Source organism: Lolium perenne, chromosome 2 (assembly GCF_019359855.2).
Source record: "Lolium perenne isolate Kyuss_39 chromosome 2, Kyuss_2.0, whole genome shotgun sequence".
In the NCBI taxonomy this organism is placed as follows: domain Eukaryota; kingdom Viridiplantae; phylum Streptophyta; class Magnoliopsida; order Poales; family Poaceae; genus Lolium; species Lolium perenne.
Window position 1 is genome coordinate 88,377,042 of NC_067245.2, and position 24,738 is coordinate 88,401,779.

The window sequence follows — 24,738 nt, forward strand, 5'->3', positions numbered from 1 at the left end:
GTCGTGTTGATCCTGAGGTGAGGATGTATTGTTGCTTCAACCTGGGAGAATCATGTTTCTTCCTTGTGATCCCAGGAATGGATTCATAATTCATTGTCACGTCGGTTTCAAGGAATAACTGCACCACAGCAGCACAAATGCCATGTTTTCAGGTCCTGGAACAGAGGAAAAGAAATGAGGGTCTGGCTGCCTGGCTGGAGAATCTGAGGAAGAAACGGAAGGAAGGGTGCTCTGCTTCTGGCTCCGGCTCCCGTTTGCTTCTTCAACTTTCATCTCCTCACTTTCTACTGCTGCAAATTCCTTCTGCTGTCTCGTTTTGGGCGTGTGTTTGCAGTTGGCTGTTGCTCAGTTGCTGTGACAAGTTGAGCGAGACATGCTGACTACCATGACGGAAACTGGTCAAAGGATCCGATTCTTGACAAAACCATCTGCAACTTCTCCAGAGACCGAAATTGAAACACAAAACCAAAAAATGCTGCAGCAGTCACACCAGCTAGCAATTCTCATTCATACTACTGTCATTCTGAATCTGGCATTTGATCTAAAATGATTCTGGCATTGCTTCAGTTTACATGATACTTCTGTGAATGGCACTTCACTCATTCTTCGTGTACACGTTTTCAATTTTTTTTCCGATAAAGAGCATATATTAATATCACGGACATACCAATTACATCCAGTCTCTGCAACAACATCATGTCCTAATGACATAAAGGATGCACACAGCCAAAAAGAGAGAGAAGAATTACAGAAAAGAAAAGTCTCGCTACAAAGATCGAAAACTTGAAATAACAACACTAACACCAGACAACACCAGAAGATCAACTTCTCCATAAGCGACGCCTAAAAGAAGAAAATAGTGCATAAACGCTGTCGTCGCCCGATCATATATCTTAGGTTTTCACCCTGAAGAAAGTCCTCCCTCTCAAAACAATGCCTTCAACAAGAACATTATCAGACACAACTAATTAAGGCCAGACCTTGGTTTTCACCCTGAAAGGTAGAACTCTGAACTTCTCCTGTGCAGTCGCCCCCACATACAAGTCGTTGTTTGAAGTCACGAAGCTCCAAGCCAATTTCACCTCACCACCAAGATCCGACCACCATTGCTCTTCCACCAATCTCTGCTTTTATGATCTTCTTCGCCAACACCATAGAAAGAAAACGAGCTCTATGATATTAACAGTCAGCAGAGCTTCGAAGCGCTCCTTCTAAAACCAAACAGTCAGATAAAAAACATGGATGCGCCCGACCGAAAACACCCAATCTAGCAATCTTCAGCCATTGATCGCACAATGAATTTCGCTAGCGGGACCTTCCGGAACACTACAATCTAGCCAGCCCGGTGGGAAGAAGCTTCCGACCGATCTTCACTTGGCGCGAGAGAAACCATAGGACATCCACCTTTATTAGGCAGAACGGCAGGCCCCCTCGCCGCAGCCCGCCGGTCGACCTCATCAGCGGAAGAGGAGGCCGCCACTGAGCCGTCGATGAGTCGTCCGCTGCCACCCCCAAAACCGAAGAAGGCCACCAATGTGAGCCACCGGAAGGAGGGGGCGCAGAGGACTCACCGACCACCACCAGGCACGACCATGCCATCGAGAAAGCTGGATCCACAGCCTTCGGGGTCACCCCCGCCGCCGGCCGCATCGCCGATGTAGGATAACGTTGCATAGAAAACAAAAAATTTCCTACCGCGAACACGCAATCCAAGCCAAGATGCAATCTAGAAGACGGTAGCAACAAGGGGTTTATCGAGTCTCACCCTTGAAGAGATTCCAAAGCCTACAAGAGGAGGCTCTTGTTGCTGCGGTAGACGTTCACTTGCCGCTTGCAAAAGCGCGTAGAAGATCTTGATCACGATCCCTCCGGCGCCACGAACGGGCAGCACCTCCGTACTCGGTCACACGTTCGGTTGTTGATGAAGACGACGTCCACCTCCCGTTCCAGCGGGCAGCGGAAGTAGTAGCTCCTCTTGAATCCGACAGCACGACGGCGTGGTGTCGGTGGCGGTGGAGAACTCCGGCGGAGCTTCGCTAAAGCACGCGGGAGCTATGGAGGAGAAGGGGGCGGCTAGGGTTTGGGAGGGGGTGGCCGGCCACTCAAGGGGGGCGGCCAGGTTGTGGTCTTGGGGTGGTCGGCCCCCTCCCCTTGGCCCCTCATTATATAGGTGGAACCCCAAGTGTTGGACTACAAGTCTCCGAATAAGACCCGAACCCAAAACCTTCCATGTGATAGGGAAACCTACCCAAGCTAGGACTCCCACTAGAGGTGGGAGTTCCACCTTCCATGGAGGGGGTGGCCGGCCCCCCTTGGGGAGTCCACTTGGGACTCCTCCCCCTCTAGGGTTGGCCGGCCATGGAGGTGGAGTCCCTCCGGGACTCCACCTTCCTTGGTGGTTTCTTCTGGACTTTTCTAGAACCTTCTAGAACCTTCCATAGAACCTTCCGCATCATTTTAAATCACATAAAATGACATCCTATATATGAATCTTATTCTCCGGACCATTCCGGAACTCCTCGTGATGTCCGGGATCTCATCCGGGACTCCGAACAAATATTCGAACTCCATTCCATATTCAAGTTCTACCATTTCAACATCCAACTTTAAGTGTGTCACCCTACGGTTCGTGAACTATGCGGACATGGTTGAGTACTCACTCCGACCAATAACCAATAGCGGGATCTGGAGATCCATAATGGCTCCCACATATTCAACGATGACTTTAGTGATCGAATGAACCATTCACATACGATACCAATTTCCTTTGTCACGCGATATTTTACTTGTCCGAGGTTTGATCTTCGGTATCACTCTATACCTTGTTCAACCTCGTCTCCTCACAAGTACTCTTTACTCGTACCGTGGTATGTGGTCTCTTATGAACTTATTCATATGCTTGCAAGACATTAGACGACATTCCACCGAGAGGGCCCAGAGTATATCTATCCGTCATCGGGATGGACAAATCCCACTGTTGATCCATATGCCTCAACTCATACTTTCCGGATACTTAATCCCACCTTTATAACCACCCATTTACGCAGTGGCGTTTGGTGTTATCAAAGTACCTTTCCGGTATAAGTGATTTACATGATCCCATGGTCATAAGGACTAGGTAACTATGTATCGAAAGCTTATAGCAAATAACTTAATGACGAGATCTTATGCTACGCTTAATTGGGTGTGTCCATTACATCATTCATACAATGATATAACCTTGTTATTAATAACATCCAATGTTCATGATTATGAAACTAATCATCCATTAATCAACAAGCTAGTTAAGAGGCATACTAGGGACTCTTTGTTGTCTACATATCACACATGTACTAATGTTTCGGTTAATACAATTATAGCATGATATATAAACATTTATCATAAACATAAAGATATAAATAATAACCACTTTATTATTGCCTCTAGGGCATATCTCCTTCATTCTCCCACTTGCACTAGAGTCAATAATCTAGATTACATTGTAATATACCTAACACCCATGGCATTCTGGTGTTGGTCATGCTTTGCCCTAGGGAGAGCTTTAGTCAACGGATCTGCTACATTCAGATCAGTGTGTACTTTGCAAATCTTTACTTCTCCATCTTCAATGTACTCGCAAATCGAGTGGTAACGCAGCTTGATATGCTTTAGCCTCTTGTGTGACCTTGGCTCTTGTGCATTGGGGATGGCACCCATGTTATCACAGTATATGATTAATGGGTCCAATGCACTAGGAAACACACCGAGCTCTACAATGAACCTCTTCATCCATACCGCTTCTGATGAAGCCTCTGAAGCCGCTATGTACTCTGATTCTGTTGAAGACTTCGCCACCGTGCACTGCTTCGAGCTTGCCCACCATCGCAGCACCATTCAATATAAACACGTACCCAGACTGTGACTTAGAGTCATCAGGATCAGTGTTCCAACTTGCATCGGTGTAACCGTTTACAACGAGCACTTGGTCACCTCCATAACAAAGAAACATATCCTTAGTTCTTTTCAAGTACTTCAGGATATTCTTGACCGCTGTCCAGTGTTCCATTCCTGGATCACTTTGATATCTGCTAGTCAAACTAACAGCATGTGCTATATCCGGTCTAGTACATAGCATGGCATACATGATAGATCCTACTGCCGAGGCATAGGGGATATTACTCATCCTTTCTCTTTCTTCTGCCGTAGCCGGTCCTTGAGTCTTACTCAAGACCTTGCCTGGTAACATAGGTAAGAACCCTTTCTTACTTTCGTCCATTCTAAACTTCTTTAGAATCTTGTCCAGATATGTACTCTGTGATAGCCCTATTAGGCGTCTTGATCTATCTCTATAAATCTTGATGCCTAATATATACGATGCTTCACCAAGGTCTTTCATTGAAAAACTATTATTCAAATAACCTTTAACACTGCTTAATAGTTCTATATCATTCCCGATCAATAATATGTCATCTACATATAATATCAGAAATGCTACAGAGCTCCCACTCACTTTCTTGTAAATACAGGCCTCTCCATGACACTGTATAAACCCGAAGTCTTTGATCACCTTATCAAAGCGTCGGTTCCAACTTCTTGATGCTTGCTTCAGTCCATAGATTGAACGCTGAAGTTTGCATACTTTGTCAGCATTTTTAGGATCGACAAAACCTTTGGGTTGTACCATATACAACTCTTCCTCAATGTCTCCATTAAGGAACGCCGTTTTGACATCCATCTGCCAAATCTCATAATCGAAAAATGCAGCTATTGCTAACAAAATCCTCGCAGATTTTAGCTTCGCTACAGGTGAGAAAGTCTCATCGTAGTCAACTCCTTGAATTTGTCGGAAACCCTTTACGACAAGTCGAGCTTTATAGACAGTAATATTACCATCAGCATCTGTTTTTCTCTTGAAGATCCATTTATTTTCGACAGCCTTTCGGCTATCAGGTAAGTCTACCAAAGTCCATACTTTGTTATCATACATGGATCCCATTTCGGATTTCATGGCTTCTTGCCATTTGTTGGAATCTGGGCTCATCATCGCTTCTTCATACGTCGCAGGGTCCTCATCATTGTTATCCACAATCATGACATTTAGACAAGGATCATACCAATCAGAGTGGCACGTTCCCTTGTCGATCTGCGAGGTTCGATAGTTTCCTCGTTCGAAGTTTCATGATCATTATCATTAGCTTCCTCTGTTGCCGGTGTAGGCGGTGCAGTACAACTTCCGCATCGCGCTACTCTGATCAACGAGTATAGATTCATCAATCTCATCGAGTTCTACTTTTCTTCCAGTCACTTCTTTAGTGAGAAATTCTTTCTCAAGAAAGGTTCCGTTCTTAGCAACAAAGATTTTGCCTTCGGATCTGTGATAGAAAGTGTACCCTATAGTTTCCTTAGGGTATCCTATGAAGACTCATTTCTCCGCTTTGGGTTCTAGCTTGTCCGGTTGTAACTTCTTTACATAGGCTTCGCAACCCCAAACTTTAAGGAACGACATCTTAGGTTTCTTATTAAACCATAATTCATACGGTGTCGTTTCTACGGATTTTGATGGTGCTCTATTTAAAGTGAATGCGGCTGTCTCTAATGCATAACTCCAAAATGATAACGGCAAATCAGTAAGAGACATCATAGAATGAACCATATCTAAGAGAGTTCGATTACGACGTTCGGACACGCCGTTTCGTTGTGGTGTTCCCGGCGGTGTCAATTGTGAAAGTATTCCGCATTTCTTTAAATGCATGCCAAACTTATAACTCAGATATTCACCTCCACGATCAGATCGTAGAAATTTAATCTTCTTGTTACGTTGATTTTCTACTTCACTTTGAAATTCCTTAAACTTCTCGAAAGTTTCGGATTTATGTTTCATGAAATAGATATACCCATATCTACTCAGATCATCTGTGAAGGTTAGAACATAACGATAACCACCGCGCGATGCTACGCTCATTGGTCCGCACACATTGGTATGTATGATTTCCAATAAGTCAGTAGCTCGCTCCATCATACCAGAAAATGGAGTCTTAGTCATTTTACCCATTAGACATGCTTCGCATCTATCAAGTGACTCAAAGTCAAGTGATTCAAGTAATCCATCAGTATGGAGTTTCTTCATGCGTTTCACTCCAATATGACCAAGACGACAGTGCCACATATAAGTAGAATTATCATTCAATTTAATTCGCTTAGCATCTACGTTATGTATATGCGTATCACTACTATCGAGATCTAACAGAAATAAGCCATTCTTTTGTGGTGCTCGACCATAAAAGATATTATTCATAAAAATAGAACAACCATTATTCTCAGACTTGAATGAATAACCGTCTTGCATTAAACAAGATCCAGATATAATGTTCATGCTCAACGCGGGTACAAAATAACAATTATTTAGGCTTAAAACTAATCCCGAAGGTAGATGTAGAGGAAGTGTGCCGACTGCGATCACATTGACCTTGGATCCGTTTCCAACGCGCATCGTCACTTCATCTTTCAGTAGTCTTCGTTTATTCTTTAGTTCCTGTGTCGAGTTACAAATATGAGCAACCGAACCAAGATCAAATACCCGTGTACTAGAACGAGGACCGATGAGATAAACATCTATAACTGTGTATATCGATATACCTTCTTTCTTCTTCTTGACAAGGCCGCTTCTTCGGATCAGCCGGATACTTGGAGCAATTACGCTTCCAGTGTCCCTTCTCCTTGCAAGAATAGCACTCAAGATCGGGCTTAGGGCCGTTCTTAGGTTTCATAGGAGGCGTGGCAGCTTTCTTGCCACCCTTCTTGAATTTTCCCTTAGACTTGTCCTGTTTCTTGAAACTGGTGGTCTTGTTGACCATCAACACTTGGTGCTCTTTCTTGATCTCAATCTCAGCAGCTTTTAGCATGCCAAAGAGTTCAGGTAACTCCTTGTTCATGTTCTGCATATTGTAGTTCATCACAAAGTTCTTGTAACTTGGTGGCAGTGATTGAAGTACACGATTAATCCCCAGTCTGTTAGGGATCACTATTCCCAAGTCACTGAGTTTCTTCGCATGCCCGGTCATGGCGAGCATGTGCTCACTAACGGAGCTGCCTTCTTCCATCATGCAGCTGAAGAATTGTTTCGATGCTTCATAGCATTCCACGGCCGCATGAGTCTCAAAAATAGCTTTCAGCTCTTTCATCAACTCATGAGGATCGTGGTGCTCAAAACGTTTTTGAAGATCGGATTCCAGATCGCACAGATGGCACACCGAACTTGAGAGTACCGAATTTTTCGAGTCTCGTAAACAGCTTTTACTTCATCGGTTTCGATTCATAGAGGGTCACCTAGCGGTGCATCAAGCACATATTGCAGATTTCCACTAGAGAGGAAGATCCTCACATGACGGAACCAGTCGGTGAAGTTGCTACCGTTGCTCTTAAGTTTTTCTTTCTCTAGGAACTGGTTAAAATTGATTGGGACGCCATCTCTACAACATATATTTGCAAAAGTTTAGACTAAGTTTATGACAAATTGAGTTCAAATTTTAATTCAACATAATTAAAAATCTAGGTGAACTCCCACTCAAAACAATATCCCTCGCATTGTCTTAGTGATCACACGAACCAAATCCACCGCACCTAAGTCCGATCATCACGAGACAAGGTGTGATTTCAATGGCGAACACTCAAAGTGTTCATCATATCAACCATATGATTCATACTCTACCTTTCGGTATCACGTGTTCCGAGACCATGTCTGTACATGCTAGGCTCGTCAAGGCCACCTTAGTATCCGCATGTGCAAAACTGTCTTGCACCCGTTGTAGTACTAGTTGATTCTATCACACCCGATCATCACGAGATGCTTCGAACCGACAAGTATTGGTAACGGTGCTACTAAGGATGAACGATCATCTTATAATGCTACCGTCGCGATCTAAGCAAAATAAGATGCATAAAAGGATTAACATCACATGCAGTTCATATGTGATATGATATGGCCCTTTTGTCTTTGCGCCTTTGATCTTCATCTCCAAAGCACGGACATGATCTCCATCATCTTCGGGCATGATCTCCATCATCGTCGGCGTAGCGTCAAGGTCAATGGCGCCGTCTTCATGATTGTCCTCCATGTAGCAACTATTACAACTACCTTGAAATACTACTCAACATGAAATTTAAAGACAACCATAAGGCTCGTGCCGGTTGCCACAATACAATAATGATCATCTCATACATATTCATCATCACATTATGGCCATATCACATCACCAAACCCTGCAAAAATAAGTTAGACGTCTCTAATTTGGTTTGCATATTTTACGTGGTTTAGGGTTTTCGAGAGAGATCTAATCTACCTACGAACATGAACCACAACGTTGATACTAATGTTTTCAATAGAAGAGTAAATTGAATCTTCACTATAGTAGGAGAGACAGACACCCGCAAAGCCTCTTATGCAATACAAGTTGCATGTCGAACGAGGAACAAGTCTCATGAACGCGGTCATGTAAAGTTAGTCCGAGCCGCTTCATCCCACTATGCCACAAAGATGCAAAGTACTCAAACTAAAGATAACAAGAGCATCAACGCCCACAAAACCATTGTGTTCTACTCGTGCAACCATCTATGCATAGACACGGCTCTGATACCACTGTAGGATAACGTTGCATAGAAAACAAAAATTTTCCTACCGCGAACACGCAATCCAAACCAAGATGCAATCTAGAAGACGGTAGCAACGAGGGGTTTATCGAGTCTCACCGTTGAAGAGATTCCAAAGCCTACAAGAGGAGGCTCTTGTTGCTGCGGTAGACGTTCACTTGCCGCTTGCAAAAGCGCGTAGAAGATCTTGATCACGATCCCTCCGGCGCCACGAACGGGCAGCACCTCCGTACTCGGTCACACGTTCGGTTGTTGATGAAGACGACGTCCACCTCCCGTTCCAGCGGGCAGCGGAAGTAGTAGCTCCTCTTGAATCCGACAGCACGACGGCGTGCTGTCGGTGGCGGTGGAGAACTCCGGCGGAGCTTCGCTAAAGCACGCGGGAACTATGGAGGAGAAGGGGGCGGCTAGGGTTTGGGAGGGGGTGGCCGGCCACTCAAGGGGGGCGGCCAGGTTGTGGTCTTGGGGTGGTCGGGCCCCTCCCCTTGGCCCCTCATTATATAGGTGGAACCCCAAGTGTTGGACTACAAGTCTCCGAATAAGACCCGAACCCAAAACCTTCCATGTGATAGGGAAACCTACCCAAGCTAGGACTCCCACTAGAGGTGGGAGTTCCACCTTCCATGGAGGGGGTGGCCGGCCCCCCTTGGGGAGTCCACTTGGGACTCCTCCCCCTCTAGGGTTGGCCGGCCATGGAGGTGGAGTCCCTCCGGGACTCCACCTTCCTTGGTGGTTTCTTCCGGACTTTTCTAGAACCTTCCATAGAACCTTCCGCATCATTTTAAATCACATAAAATGACATCCTATATATGAATCTTATTCTCCGGACCATTCCGGAACTCCTCGTGATGTCCGGGATCTCATCCGGGACTCCGAACAAATATTCGAACTCCATTCCATATTCAAGTTCTACCATTTCAACATCCAACTTTAAGTGTGTCACCCTACGGTTCGTGAACTATGCGGACATGGTTGAGTACTCACTCCGATCAATAACCAATAGCGGGATCTGGAGATCCATAATGGCTCCCACATATTCAACGATGACTTTAGTGATCGAATGAACCATTCACATACGATACCAATTTCCTTTGTCACGCGATATTTTACTTGTCCGAGGTTTGATCTTCGGTATCACTCTATACCTTGTTCAACCTCGTCTCCTGACAAGTACTCTTTACTCGTACCGTGGTATGTGGTCTCTTATGAACTTATTCATATGCTTGCAAGACATTAGACGACATTCCACCGAGAGGGCCCAGAGTATATCTATCCGTCATCGGGATGGACAAATCCCACTGTTGATCCATATGCCTCAACTCATACTTTCCGGATACTTAATCCCACCTTTATAACCACCCATTTACGCAGTGGCGTTTGGTGTTATCAAAGTACCTTTCCGGTATAAGTGATTTACATGATCTCATGGTCATAAGGACTAGGTAACTATGTATCGAAAGCTTATAGCAAATAACTTAATGACGAGATCTTATGCTACGCTTAATTGGGTGTGTCCATTACATCATTCATACAATGATATAACCTTGTTATTAATAACATCCAATGTTCATGATTATGAAACTAATCATCCATTAATCAACAAGCTAGTTAAGAGGCATACTAGGGACTCTTTGTTGTCTACATATCACACATGTACTAATGTTTCGGTTAATACAATTATAGCATGATATATAAACATTTATCATAAACATAAAGATATAAATAATAACCACTTTATTTTTGCCTCTAGGGCATATCTCCTTCAGCCGAGCAATCACCCGACCACCTCAGCCCTTGCCAAGGCAGCCGACGCGATGCGCCGCAGAACAACCGTGTGAGGCCGCCGCCCCGGATCCCACCCAAGATCCCACCACGCTGGCCACCGACCAGCCCTGCCTCTGGCCAATCGTCACCGCCGCAGATCCAGCCCCGTCTCCGCGCGCGCGAGAGGGAGACCTGCCGCCGCCAAGAGCTTCACGAGCTTTGCACGCGCGCGCTGGCGATGGCAGGGAGGAGGGAGATCGGAGGAGCCCGCCCGAGTCGCCTGATGCGGGGGGGGGGGGGGGGGCGACGCTGGGGCAGTTTTGTTTTTTCTCCCCGTCCAGCCACCTGTTTTCAATTGCTAACCTCCCCTAGAATAGTAAAGAAGATACAGTTTTGCCAGTGTTTGCTGCGTGGATCAAATGATGGATGGAGTACTATAATCTACAAACAATTTGGCCATCTGGTGTGTTTTTACTTTTTAATGACGAACCATTTTCTTCTTTACATCTTTGAGGAAAAAAAAGAGTATTATGAACTTTATAGTAGGTTACCTTTGGGCCGGCCCATCTAGCCCATCAGCACATGGGCCTGATGTCGTGGGGCTATTAGGTTACCAGCAGTATAAATGCGCCGAGCAGGGCGTTCTCCTCCTTCCCTGCTCTTTCCCCCCGCCGCCGCCGTCTCCCACTCCTCCGGTTTGCACGGGCAGCCTCCGTCGTCCACCATGGTGAGGCTCTCTCCTCCCAGCGCGATTCCATCTCCCGTGGATCTCTCTTTCTCTCGTAGCGAATGGATTGCCTGATGGTGTGGTAACGAATTCCGTTCTTTGCTTCCGCAGCCGAAGCAGATCCACGAGATCAAGGACTTCCTGCTGACGGCGCGCCGGAAGGACGCGCGGTCGGTGCGAATCAAGAGGACCAAGGACGCCGTCAAGTTCAAGGTGCGCTGCTCCAGGTACCTCTACACCCTCTGCGTCTTCGACGCCGACAAGGCCAACAAGCTCAAGCAGTCCCTCCCACCAGGTTCGTGCTCGCCCCACCTCCTCCGCCTTGATGCTCGGTTGCTTACAAAATGCCCCCGCTAGTTGTTTATCATGCAAGAAAATAGGGAGGGGAAAGATGCCATCATAGGTAGCTTGTTTCGCCTTTGACGCTGGCCTTGATTGGATAAATTGCGATGTGTTATTGTTGCATGCCAAGTTCTGCCATGGATTTTATTCGTGCTTTTAGACATGAACGTTAGGCTTGCACGAGTACTGTATGTGCTGGTTTAGTTGTATATTTGCAGTAGTGGTTGCCCTGTAAAGCTTATAATAATAAGTCCAAATCTGTGATAATCATAGGTTCATCGTCAACCTACTCTTGATATGCAACTTGTGTCCAATTGGGTGAGATTGAAGCATCATCTTGGTGGGTTTAGATGCCACTGCTGACCACTCGGCAAGTGGCCAGTGTGCCACTATTCATTTGTTCCTCTGCAAACAAAGTGCACTCCTTTGTATTAGTGTGCAACATTGTTCCACTTTTAGGCAGGGTTTGTACATGACTGTCATGGTAATCATAGTTATGATCAAATTGTTTGTAGTTCGTCCCCACTTTGTTCATCGTCTACATCACATCTAGTCTGATTTGAATATATTGTTCTCTGTGTCCCTTCTGTTTCTCATACTCTGAACCCATTGTAAATGCTCACTAATTGTGCTCTTCATTTTGCAGGTTTGAGCGTCCAGGAGGTGTAAGCATCAAGCCTGACAATGCCTTCTCTAGTAGCTTGAATGTTCGATCCATCTTGCTTTAGTATCTCTGTTAGCAGGCTACTTGTTACCCCCATTATGTGAGTTTTCATGTTTGAGACCTAAATGTAATGTTGGGAGCCATGTGGTTGGACCTGTGAGGATTTTGTATTATTTTGCTTGCTGGAGAATGGAGATTAGCTATCTTATCTTAAATTGATTTAGTTCCATGCTATTTTTACTTGTTCCTGGAATGCATTTAGTTAATTTAAGATTTTGTGCTGATGGAACCGTTTGTTTCTTCTCGGTTGTTTGTGTGAAGGGTGTTTTGCTGCTTTTGCATGTTGTGGACACTCTATGTTATCACTACCTGTTTGCTTTGTAAGGTTTTGTTCGGTCATTTTGCTATCTCTTATCCAACACAAAAGATATTTGGGGTAAAGCTTCCTCAGGTTGCTCAATGTTTGATCGTTGAGCTTCTGATGGAAGCACCCAACTTTGTTCCTGAAGAAACACAAATTTTGGAAGTATTCACAATCTGATGCTGCATAAGAGTTTACACATTTGATGTTCAAAGCACCGAAGAGAAAGATGTAGAGGCTGCATTTGATTTATCGTTTAGGTAATTTGAGATTTCTAGTTATTCTATACTACTTCAGTCCTGGATGTTGAAGATTTGTCCAAATTTAATATGCAATTGGGGTGTGTCCAAATGATCTCAAAACACATAAATCTCATTAGATCCCTCAGGAACGAATCGAGGTTTAGAGTTCATGTAATTGGAATGAATACAAAAATAGTCTAAAAAATGGATGTATCTGTACTAGATACATTTAAATTTGAACAATTATTTTGAAGCCGAGGGAGTAGTACACCTTATAGGAGTATAGGACACACAATGTTTGGAATCAACCAGCATTCTATGGAATCTGTACAATCCGAAATGAATTTGTTTCTCCTTCAACAGGCCACTCGGCCCTGACATGGCAATCCAACAGCGCAAACTCTCGGCCCACTCTGAGATAAGGCCCGCCTGCAAGCTTATCAAGCCATTCGACAGCTGAAGTCGATGATGCCAATCCCCAGGCTCCCCGTCGACACTGAGCTCGCGCCCTTGGACATTCTCTTCCCCAATCCCCTTCCTTGGCTCGCGCTCCCCCGCTCATTCTCGCGCCCCCAATCCCGCCGGCGGACGCGCCGCCACCGTGTCCCTGTCTCCTCCCGGCGTAGACCGCCCGCCACCCTCCGCAGGATTTACATTTCTGTGCCTCCCCCTGGCTGGCGGCCATGATTGACTGCCCGCGGCTGCTTCTTCCTGCCGCTCGCGCCGCTCCTTACCCGCGGTCCTCTGCTTGCCCGAGGCTAGACACCGGGCACGCACCCTTCTCGCTTTCATACCGGCGCCGCCGCCGGTCTTCAGTTCAGGGTGAGCTCGTCGTCTCATACTCCTATGCAGCATTGGCTTACCGAATTGCTCAACTATTTCTGTGCAAGATGTGAAGTATACCTGCATGTACTTCTTATTTGTATTGTGCCTAAAGAGACGATGCTACTACTTTGGGCTAGAGAAGAAAATTCGGCTGTTTTATGCTTTAATTTTCTTATCCTGTGGATGAAACGTTGACAGACTTGGGTCAACACAGTGCAATCTGCATCCACCGGGGCGGGGAGCCAGTCAAGCGTCGTGGACGAGTCGGAGACCGTCGAATGGGCCATGCAGGGTAATCTATTTGCTCATTTCAGTGACAAACTAGCATGTGGGCATTTTTTACGCTCGGGTTTATTTAATCCATGTGCCTGGACGTTGGGTACAGACTTCTACGCTTTGCGCAAGGAAGTTGAGTTGGCCGTAGAGCGTGTCGATGAAGTCAGGCAGGCTGCTGGGCTGGAACAGCTTGTGGAGGAAATCGCTTCGCTCGAGAACAAGTCCGGAGATAGTACCTTGTGGGACGACCCTTCCAAGGCGCAGGAGTTGCTTGTTGCTCTGACAGAGGTCAAAGAGAAAGTCAGGCTTCTCAATGATTTTAAGTTGCAGGTTTGACTCCATGACATCCATATGCACCCAACAGACCAGCACCTTAAATGATCTAGCATGCAAAACGTAGTTTCAATCATGCTATTGTTTTTTAAGTTGCTGGTTTGACTCCATGTCATTCATATGCACCCAACAGATCAGCACCTTAAATGATGTCGCATGCAAAACTTACTTTTAATCACGCGACTTTTCTCTGCAGAAGATTCAAAAACTGAATTTATAAGATTAACAAGATGGTTTATGCACCAATCAAGTTTTTGTTCATTTGTAGTCTGGGTGAAAATAGAAACAAAGCTGAAGAGCTATAGATAGCATTTTCAGGTTATGGAAAGGAAGGCTTGGTTTTTATTCTCGTTCCTCACAAATCAGTTGTGATTTCCACGAAACTTGAAATGTGGAAACAATAATGAGTCATTTACATGTGACATTTATGGTTTTTTTTAGATGAGTGCATAATAATTTTTTACTCGGCATTACATGATTTTAAGTTGCAGGTTTGACTGCATGTCATCCATATGTACCCAACAGACCGGCACCTTAAATGATCTAGCATGCAAAAGTTAGTTTCAATCATGCTATTGTTTTCTCCAGAAGATTCAAAAGCTGAGTTTATAAGATTAAAAAAGATGAGTCATGTACCAATCAAGTTATATGATTTCTTTTGTTCATCTGTAGTCTGCATGAAAAAAAATACAAAACTGAGGAGTTAGAATAGCATTTTCAGGTTATGGAAAGAAAGCCTTTGGTTTTTTTTTTTTTACATCACACAGTTGCTATTTCCGAAAAACTTGAAATATGGGAACTATAATGAGTCATTTACATGTGAAATTATGTTTTTTAGATGAGTGCAAAATAAAATTTTGAACCGGCATCACATGATTCTGAGCACCTTTCAGGGTTCTCGGAAAACTTATATCTGTATATATTGACATGTAGTACAACTTTGCACGTCATCCTGGTAAAAAAATTGCACATAATGTATGATACTCCCTCTGATCCATAATAAGTGTCGTGGTTTTAGTTTCAGAGGGAGTAGTAGTTATATAATGGTAATAACCGTAAGGCAAGAGATACAGCTTTGCTGAACATATCTATATAGATTATATAAACTGGCAGAACAAGTATCACGGTACGTGGAATCAACAATAGTTTTTGATTACGGTTGTTCCTACATCTAGGTTGAAGAAGCAGATACCATTGTGAAGCTTACAGAGGAGTTAGATTCCATAGATACAGGTCTTCTTGAGGAGGCCTCAAAGATTATAAAGGCATTGAATAAAGCACTAGACAATTTTGAGATGACACGGCTTCTTTCTGGACCTTATGACAAGGAAGGTGCTGTAATTACTATTTCTGCAGGTGCTGGGGGCACAGACGCCCAAGTATGTGTTCGCTCCACCCACTGGCTTTAATCTGACCTCTCTGGACCAATACTAGCTGTACCCTAGAATTTATATTTACTTCTTGTAGGCAGTAAGACAGTGCTTGTTATTTAAGCTTGGACTGTTTTTCTGTTGCTTTAGTATTTGAGTTTCAGGAACCTTATGCATCAGTCATTTGATCATGTTGCCTAAGAAGTAATTTGATCTTATACCACTGCTAATAAACTTTGGTACATGGTCAAAAAATAATTATTTTGCTACCATATATTCACTATCGCGATTACTTATACGATTTTTTCAGTTGTCTCACCTTAAAATGCTGGTCTTGAGACTCTGAAGGAACAGTAACAATCTAGAGGACCTATGCGTCCCAGAAATTTTAGCTGTTCTGAATCGCACAAACTATTACTATGACATGATGATGACCTTATTTGTATATAATCCATATACATAACTGGCTTGCGAATTTTAAATGAAGATTTGATACTCATGCACTATGTACATCTTGTTATACTCTGATCTCACTTAAGAATGACAATAATGGATGCTTGGCATTACCTCCATGAAACCACATGATATAGATAAAAATATGTGAGTGCTTTCTTTTAAAATTTGGCTTCATCTTTGCAGGACTGGGCTGACATGTTACTCAGGATGTATGTTAGGTGGGGAGAGAAGCAGCGCTACAAGTCAAGAGTGGTAGAGAAATCGCCTGGCGAAGAGGCTGGGATAAAATCAGCAACCGTTGAATTAGAGGGAAGATATGCCTATGGGTATCTTTCAGGGGAGAAAGGGACACACAGGATTGTCCGGCAGTCTCCATTCAATGCTAAAGGCCTTCGACAGGTATTCCATTTTGCGGTTCTCCTTTTCCATTTGGTATCTTTATTTTGCAAGACGAAGATAAAAATATGTTTAATCCATTCTTCCTAAACAAATTACATGATTTTCTTGCAGACCAGCTTTGCTGGTGTTGAGGTCATGCCTCTTTTACAGGAGGAATCCTTGGATGTAGAAATTCCTGAAGAGGATCTGGAGATAAGTTTCACGAGAGCTGGAGGGAAAGGAGGCCAGAATGTAAACAAAGTGGAGACGGCTGTTCGCATGGTCCATATTCCCACTGGCATCGCTGTTCGTTGCGCAGGTATTATATATGTGAACAGCTTGCATCACACCTATTAATTCTTGATATGTTGAACAACTGCACAATTTGTCATATATGGGTAGATTGGCATCTGAGTTTGACAAAATATGGTCATAATAAACAAAACAAATGCAGCAAAAAAATTGTGCTGATTGAAATTTGATGTCAAAATCCAAGCAATGCTCTCCAGGAACTAGTAGAACGACCTAGTCCTTGTTTCTGGCATAATTGATCGTGTGGCTTTTCCTAACCATGAGTTCAGCTACTATGAATTTCACTGGAAATGTTTTTGAGTCAATACCTGTAGTTAACTGAGTGTTTACAGGATGAAGCTGACATTTCCCTTCCTGTTTTCAAACTTTGCAGAAGAGAGGAGTCAGCTAGCAAACAAAATAAAGGCCCTAAGACGGCTGAAAGCAAAGCTTCTGGTGATTGCAGAGGAGCAGCGTGCGTCAGAGATCAAGCAGATCCGTGGTGACGCTGTAAAGGCAGAGTGGGGGCAACAGATACGAAACTATGTCTTCCACCCCTACAAGCTTGTCAAGGACGTCCGAACGGCGTGTGAGACGTCAGACATCGGTGGTGTCATGGACGGCGAGCTGGATCCCTTCATCAAAGCCTACCTTCAGTACAAGCTCTCTGCTGCTGCCGACGAACAAAGCGCTAAATGATTATGACATCGAAAATTCAAGGTGGTAGTAGAAATTTTGATGTGAAGTTTTTTTCGATAAAGGGAATATATTAATATCGAGAGATACCAATTACACCCAGCCTCTGCAACAACGCACCACCCTGATGGCACTACGGATACACACAGCCAAAAAAAGGAAAAGAAAACTAAGAAACAAAAGTCCCGCTACAGTATCACCGACCTAACAACAGCAATACAACCACCACCATGACAACACCTGAATTGCAGACTCTCCAAAAAACGACGCCTCCAAGAAGGGAACAGTGCTCCAACACCGTCGTCGCCCGATCAAAGATCTTAGGTTTTCACCCTGAAGATAGTCCCCACTCTCAAAACAATGCCTCCACTAAGGTCAGACCTTGGGTTTTCACCCTGAAAGGTAGGACTCTGTGTTTCACATGTATTGTCGCCCCTACTTTCATACCGCTGCTGTGAAGCCCGGACCCCAAGCAAGCCCCTTAACAGCGCGGAGACTTGAACCTCCCTTAGCTAGTCCTCCCCTCCGGCCTTCATGAAATTCTCTTCTTCCGACTTTCATCATGGATCCATAGTCACTTGATGTCAGCACAGAAAAAGAGCTTCGCGCCGCTCCCTCCAGAACCAAACGGTCGGAATAAACGCATGGGTGCGCACGACCGAATACCTCCGATCCAGCAAACTCCAGGCAAAGCACTGTTACATTCGCCAGCGGAGCCTTCCGGAACTTAACCCTCCGGCCAGATCACGAGTCCAGGCCTCCGGTAGGTCCTCCTCTTCACGCAAGAGAGGCCCTAGGACCGCCGCCTTTATTCAGGCCGGACCCCCATGTCGGCGACCATCCCGGGCTGGCCAACCCAACCCTCCACCGGCGACACCATCGCCGGCTTCCATGCACATCCGTTTCACCGCCGGATGGCGATGATAGATCAAAAATCCACCACCACCAACCGCAGGCCGACCCTCTCCGGCGAAGAAGAGGCCACCTCCTCCGTCAAACCCAAGGCTGCTGCCCCGGGCGCCCTCGTGTCGCGGAAGATGCCCGAGATCGCCTCCACGCACCAACGAGAGGCGGGGGTGGATGGCATGGCGCAGACCGAGGGTCTGGCCGCCGCCCACCACCAACCCCTGCCGGAGTACTGCGGGAAGCCGACGAGAAGAGGGAGACCGCAGCGCCGCCCATCCCACCCGCGCTGACCGGTCCGCCAGGGGACAGCCGACGGGAGGAGGGCCGCCGCCGCCGTCGCCCGTCCCACACGCGTCTTCTCCGCCAAGCATCGAGGAGGTGGGGATCCGGCCGCCGATCTCCACGCGGCGACGAGGAAGGGCCCCCGCCGCCGCCACGCCCCGAGGGACTTTGCCCCCGGCGGCGCTACCGGCGGCGGCGGCGGAGGGTAGGGTGCGGGAGGGTTAGGGTTGGGGGCGGCTGGGTTGGGGAGCTAAACGTCCAGAGCCGTCTCATCTGATTTGATGATGAGTCACCCTAGTGAAGATATGTAGCTCGCAGAAGCTAATGCAGTTTTTGTAGCCTTTATATCCAGTACGTATAGTTCTGGATATAAATAAAGACTAGTAATCGATTGAATTGAAGTTTTAAATAGTGAAACAGTTCGATCAGAGTTTCATCTGTTGGAACCAGAAGCTACGAAGAGACAGCTTTTGTTTTGTAGATGTTTGAACTAGTGCTGATTTGATATGGTAACACATGGATTTTGAAAATCTCTAGCTGTATATTATATCTGTCAAGTATTTGTACAGTATGTATGTATGTGACCTGTGTTGATCATTATGTAAAGGAGACACGTGGTGAGGCATTGCCCCAGGAAAGCCTTGAGTCCTACCACCAGCGCTGCCACAAATCCTTTCTGTCGCCGCTGCTGCGATCGCACGTAGCTGCTGCTGCCATGGCCACCAACTCAGGCCTCCAGTTGAGCTACGAATAAGAGATCGATCACATCACATGTGAGATATCTAGAGGAGAGGAGGCTCAAGAAATAGTAGGCCAAGGCAATGAAGGAGCTCATGGCCGGAGAAGAAGATCATGATGATGGATACCTCGAGAATGAATGAAGCACAATTGGAGTTGCATCAAATGATGCTTTCGGACATCTTGGACAGGAGGACGCTAGCTTATCAAGGTGGTAGCGCATCGTCAAGTGTACTAGGTGAATCTCCTATGAGTGGTTGTGATGGAGGTGTGCACAATGAGCTCCGCAGTGATGGTATGGTTTGATGATCTCTTGCATTCATCAAGGAGGCTGTGTAACTTTTTGTACATTTGATGGTTGAATATTACCCAATTTGCGTTTGGATTGTTGTGATCACAACAATTTGATGTAAAAAACTATAAAATATTGCATCATTTAGTTGTTCTAGTATATATTGATCATTATTGATTGAAAAGCTCAAATCATGAATTTTACGGTTTAAAAACATCTCGCGCGAAACGGAGCCCGCAAACTGGACCAATGAAAGATGAACGGAGCCCGCAAACGCGAAATACAATTCGCGTGTTTACGGGCTCCATTAGAGTTGCTCTGACCTGCTGATTGTGCCAATGACCTGTGCGAGATCGTACGGAGAAAGAGTACCTTATTGTCTTGATCGGGTGACGGGCATCTTTGATCCTGCCAGCCACTCTTCACATCTGGCCCATGACGATCGTCTGACCAATATTCATCTATTTAAATGCCTTTTAGTTACAGATACAAATTGAAAAAAGAAAAAGTAAGACACAAATTTTAAAATGGAGGGAATATGTTACATGAGAAGATATATGTCTTTGTTTTTTTAAATCATTTTGACAATAGTATCTGATTCACATTCATAGCTAATCACAATGGCAAAAAGGGTTTCCGGTTTTTACTAAATAAAAAATAAAGGGAAAGCTGGTATTCTAGAAAATTCAACAGGAACAAATCTTCACAAAAAGAATGATTTGTAAATCCTAAATATGTGTATTAAAATATTGGGTAACTCAAAAGTTAAAAGCATTTTCATAGGAAAATTGTCCCAGAAATGAAAATTCATGAACAAACAATTTCGAAATAATGATAGAAACTACTCCCTCTTTTTTAAAATAATTGAGATTCTAGTTTTGCCATAAGCCAAACATCTCTAAGTTCGATCACGTTTATAGAAACATATGTTAATATCTCTAAGCTGTAGATGTTCTCATATTTCTCTATATAGATTAGTCAAACTTAAAACAGTTGGACTTAAGACAAAATTAGAACTTCTAAATTAAACGAGTGAGTGTAGAAGAATGTGAATCATCTTTGGAGTGTTGCTAAACTAGCATTAATTTATACTACTTCAAATATTTACTTTCTCATAACTTCACAATAGTTTACACGAACCAGTTCTTGTTTTGGGTTTCTGTGCTAAAATCCACGTGTGAGAAAACATACTATTTTTTTTGAACAGGGTAGGGTCCAGAGATCCTAGAAGCTGCTAGTATTAATTAGGAGGTGTGTACAAATTACAGAGAAACCCCTGAAATTCTGAATAAGAACTTAGCTTTTACAGAGAAGACCCCAGAAAAACTATGAAAAACGCGATCAGGTCCTCGAAGCTCTGCACCGCAAATGGGAGTCGCCGTCGAGTTGTTCCGCCACAGGTCGAACACCGGCGCCGGGGACGAACCACTTGGTCCGGCTTCGTGGCGGAAGCGATAGCTCTTCCCCTTGGACTTCTTGGTCCTTGGGAAGTCAGATCTCCAGGAGAAGGGCCGCCATTCAGCCATGTGATGCAGGGGCGGGGCGGTGACGCCGGCATATGTCCCCCATTGAAGAGCTTCCCCGGATGAACGCCGCCTCAGCAACATCGTCGGCGAAGAAGTCGCAGCTCCATAGCACCTCTTGGGCAGCAGCTGGCTCTGATAGGCGTTAGGCGCAACATCGGCAGCATCTCCTTCCTCGCCACCACGGCAGGTCAGGGAGAAGCAGAGCCGATGGGTACTCACCACCGAGCAAATCCAGCGAAGGTAAGACCTCCTGTATGCAGATGAACTGGCGACGGCGTGTCTGTGCTCCTCCTCGCCTCCACGGCCGGCCAGGAGCTCGTCGATGACGCCGTTCTCCGACGTGCGCGCGTTTTCCCCCTCGCCTCCAAGGCCGGCCAGGAAAAGACGCCGCCCGCCGCTTCCACGTTGCAACAGGTGGTGCTCCTCCGCTTCTTTATTGAAGGAAGCATCAACTCCCTTCCTTCCTCTCCCCTCCGACCACCGGAGCAGAAGAAGGAAGCAGGACCCTACATCAGGCGAGATTCAGGCGGCCAGATCTCCTCCTCCGCCTCCACTACCGGGCATGGAGCCCACTACCGGCAAACTGTCGCTAATCCTACCTAGGCTATCTACCCCGGTGCCTCCCCTCCGCCCATCTCCACCGGCGTCGCCGGCGAGATCGGCTTCGGGTCGGCCCGGCACCCTCGAAGAAACCCTCAGGTAATGTGGGTAAGAGAGAGAGAGGGTGGGGGAATGAGCGCCTTCCCGAGAAGACGTACTACATCAGCTTCATACCGTTTTGATTGGGATCGTTTTGAAAGATTTATGGTCAATCGGTCTCGTTTGATAAAGAAAATATACTTGGCGTTGAGTGCGTATGTGGTCTAAGGACACTCTGCTCCTAAGTCCCGTGCTAGTTGATATAGGGATCCAACCTTTGTCGTAGTCAACACCCTAAACTTGTTGGAAACCCTTTGCGACAATTCAAGCTTTGTGCATGGTTACGTTCCCATCCATATCGGTTTTAGGCTCCGTCAAGTTCTAGACTTGATTGACAAATATGTATTTCATCTCGGATTTCATGGCCTTTAGCCATTTTTTGAAACTAGGACTCAGCCATTACTTCTTTGTAATAATTTGCAGTCTCATCATCCTCTAGGATGAAGATTTCCTTTCTCAACCATTGAGGAGGTTTACTTGATCATGCTCGCATGGTCCAGGTTCGATGGGGAGTGGAGCCACCAAGAGCCCACTACTTGGGCTCTGATGGGCCCGGGGCATACACATACCGGCCTACCATCACCAGGGCTGCAACTTCTCAAAAAAGAAACCAGGGCTGCACGTTTTACTTCCACGTAATCCTGCTGCCACGATTCCCTAAAATAAATTACGACGTGAACAGTAACCAGAAAGTGAATGAAGAAAATGAAAGTTAGTTAGCGGCGACCCCATGATTCAAAGCAGAAAGGAGGCAGGGTCATGGCCATCCCTGCTTTGTTCTAGGGATGACGCAGAAGGCAGAACGCAAACCCTGGTCTGGTGGGGTCATTACTCATTAGTCAACCTAAACATCTCAAAGATTCCATTACAGTACTAGTAGATCCAACTTTCCGTCCCCTCAGGCTCCACGCTAGTCGCTAGGTACGTGGCGAAACCCGGAAAATAATCTTTCTCATTTGCCCATAACACACAGTCGCATATGGCAGTGGCAGCATGGTGCATGGCGCTAGGATCATTGTATTTGAGCAAAAAACCAAAGGGTTTGAACCAATGTATATAGACTGAAAAGATCATCCATCAGTGACTGACCATCCAAGCGAAACCCTCCTATTTTAGCTAGCTGAAGATGAAGTGTGAGTTTTGGTGGGGCCGAAACGCTTGCTTTGCCAAGTCTATATCACTTGGGGCCATGCAAAAAACATCAAACCCCTATGATCGCCACAAGAGATTACGAGCATGGCAAAGCAATGATTTTCTCTCGAGGACCACACGCCATATACCTCCAATCTGAAACTATTTCATGCTTTGTCCTGCCACCAAATCTTACTGAATCTTTTTTCCAGACACCGCTTCAGAGCTTACTACATTTATAAACCAAATTAAGCAATTCGAAGCATAGTTCGACCGAAAATAATCTAAACCGATGACCTCATCGGTTTTTAAGAGGCAACAGTCCAAACAAAACAAAAAAAAATCAGAAATGTTGCTATTGTGATGCAAATGAAACAGTGGATCACCTTTTCCTTCCGTGTCCTTTTGCAAAACTTATTTGGCGCATGATATTCTTTACTTATAACATTCCACCGCCCGTAAATATTACTAATATGTTTGGTAATTGATTGAATGGTGTAAAAAAATGGATAAATATCACATTCGTATTGGTGCCTCAGCTATTTGTTGGTCTATGTGGACATGGAGGAATGATATGATTTAAAGTGAACTAATTTTTTGCAGGTTATTCTTTGGGCTATGCATTGGATACAACTATGGGTGCATCTACTCCCGGAGAACCGGAGAGATATTATGGATATTGGGTGCTATTTATAACATCGACAACACTGCTACATGATGGGCTATGCATACATGAACCTAAGGGAATCTCCAACGCGGCGACCCATCCCACGCCCGCGCATCTGTATGGGTTAAAATGGAGAAAACCGCGGCCCAGTGCGCGGACCCATCCCAAAAACGGATGACCGCGGCGTCCGGGATGAACCAAACCCGGCCCAAATCTGGGACGAGTTTGCGTGGCCGCGGACGCCGCTGGCTGGCCGCTCGCGTCCGCCCCGCGTGTCATAGCCATAAATAATTTTTTTCATTAAAAAGTACCCATTACATTCTTTTTCTCTACTACTTCTATCCTAATACGTACGGGGCCGGAGGCCTCGCCGGCGACTCGTCGCCGGCTCGCCGTCGGGGCCGTGGATTTCACTCGACGCGGGCGGCCTGTACGCGTGAGGATTCCACTCCAGCTTACGAGCTGGGTGGCGCGGCGGAGGCCTTCATCCTCCTCCTTTCCGTCCGCGCACCTCGGGCGCGCTCGCGCTTCGCCTCCTGCGGCGGCACCATCCGCTTCCCGCATAGCTCCAGCTCCTGCAGGGCGGCGCGTTCCACAGCGGTGCGCGCCTCCAGGCGGACGCGGCCGGCGGCCTGGGCCTCGTGGTTCTCGTTCCGCCGGCGCATGCGCTCTTGTCGGCCATGCTCCGCTGACGCAGCAGCATCCCGGGCGCGCCGCTCGGGCGAGGGCATCTGGATGAGGTGGCGGGTTGCTCGCATAGTGAGCAGCTCGTTCTTCGGCCGAGGAGGTCACCTAATCGGCGGCGGCCCGACAGTGGCCTCGTGCTCCTTCGTCACGCGCGTGAGGTCGGCGAGACGCTCCTCGATGGCGGCGTTGATGTTCGCCAGCGCGAGGTCCTCCTCGTCGACGGGCTCCTCCTCCGCGGCGCCCCCTCCGCGGCCTCGTACCAGCCGTCCGCGGTCTCGTGTCAGCCGTCCGCTGCCTCGTACCAGCCGTCCGCGGTCTCGTGTCAGCCGTCCGCGGCCGCCTCCACCATCTCCGCGTCCCATTCCTTCTTCGCCGCCGCCTCGGCAGCGACGCGGAGCGCCTCGTCGTCGGCGACCCACTGTGAGTCCGCGCGCTCCTCCTCTTCCGTCCGCGGGAACCT

General features: G+C 46.2%; 2 protein-coding genes across 2 annotated transcripts; both read left to right on the plus strand.

Moving 5' to 3' along the window:
* The first annotated feature begins 10,978 nt into the window (after positions 1 to 10,978).
* LOC127333191 (large ribosomal subunit protein eL38z/eL38y) lies at positions 10,979 to 12,337 on the plus strand. Its single transcript, XM_051359525.2, has 3 exons — positions 10,979 to 11,116; positions 11,228 to 11,411; positions 12,105 to 12,337. Exons 1-3 carry the CDS (start codon positions 11,015 to 11,017, stop codon positions 12,125 to 12,127), a joined length of 309 nt encoding a protein of 102 aa, XP_051215485.1. The 5' UTR covers positions 10,979 to 11,014; the 3' UTR covers positions 12,128 to 12,337.
* An 854-nt stretch (positions 12,338 to 13,191) lies between these two features.
* On the plus strand, positions 13,192 to 17,424 carry LOC127333193 (peptide chain release factor PrfB1, chloroplastic). Its single transcript, XM_051359526.2, has 7 exons — positions 13,192 to 13,547; positions 13,765 to 13,842; positions 13,936 to 14,156; positions 15,335 to 15,538; positions 16,169 to 16,384; positions 16,496 to 16,682; positions 17,049 to 17,424. The coding sequence occupies exons 1-7, from the start codon at positions 13,409 to 13,411 to the stop codon at positions 17,351 to 17,353; spliced, it is 1,350 nt and encodes a 449-aa protein (XP_051215486.1). The 5' UTR covers positions 13,192 to 13,408; the 3' UTR covers positions 17,354 to 17,424.
* Positions 17,425 to 24,738: the final 7,314 nt, after the last annotated feature.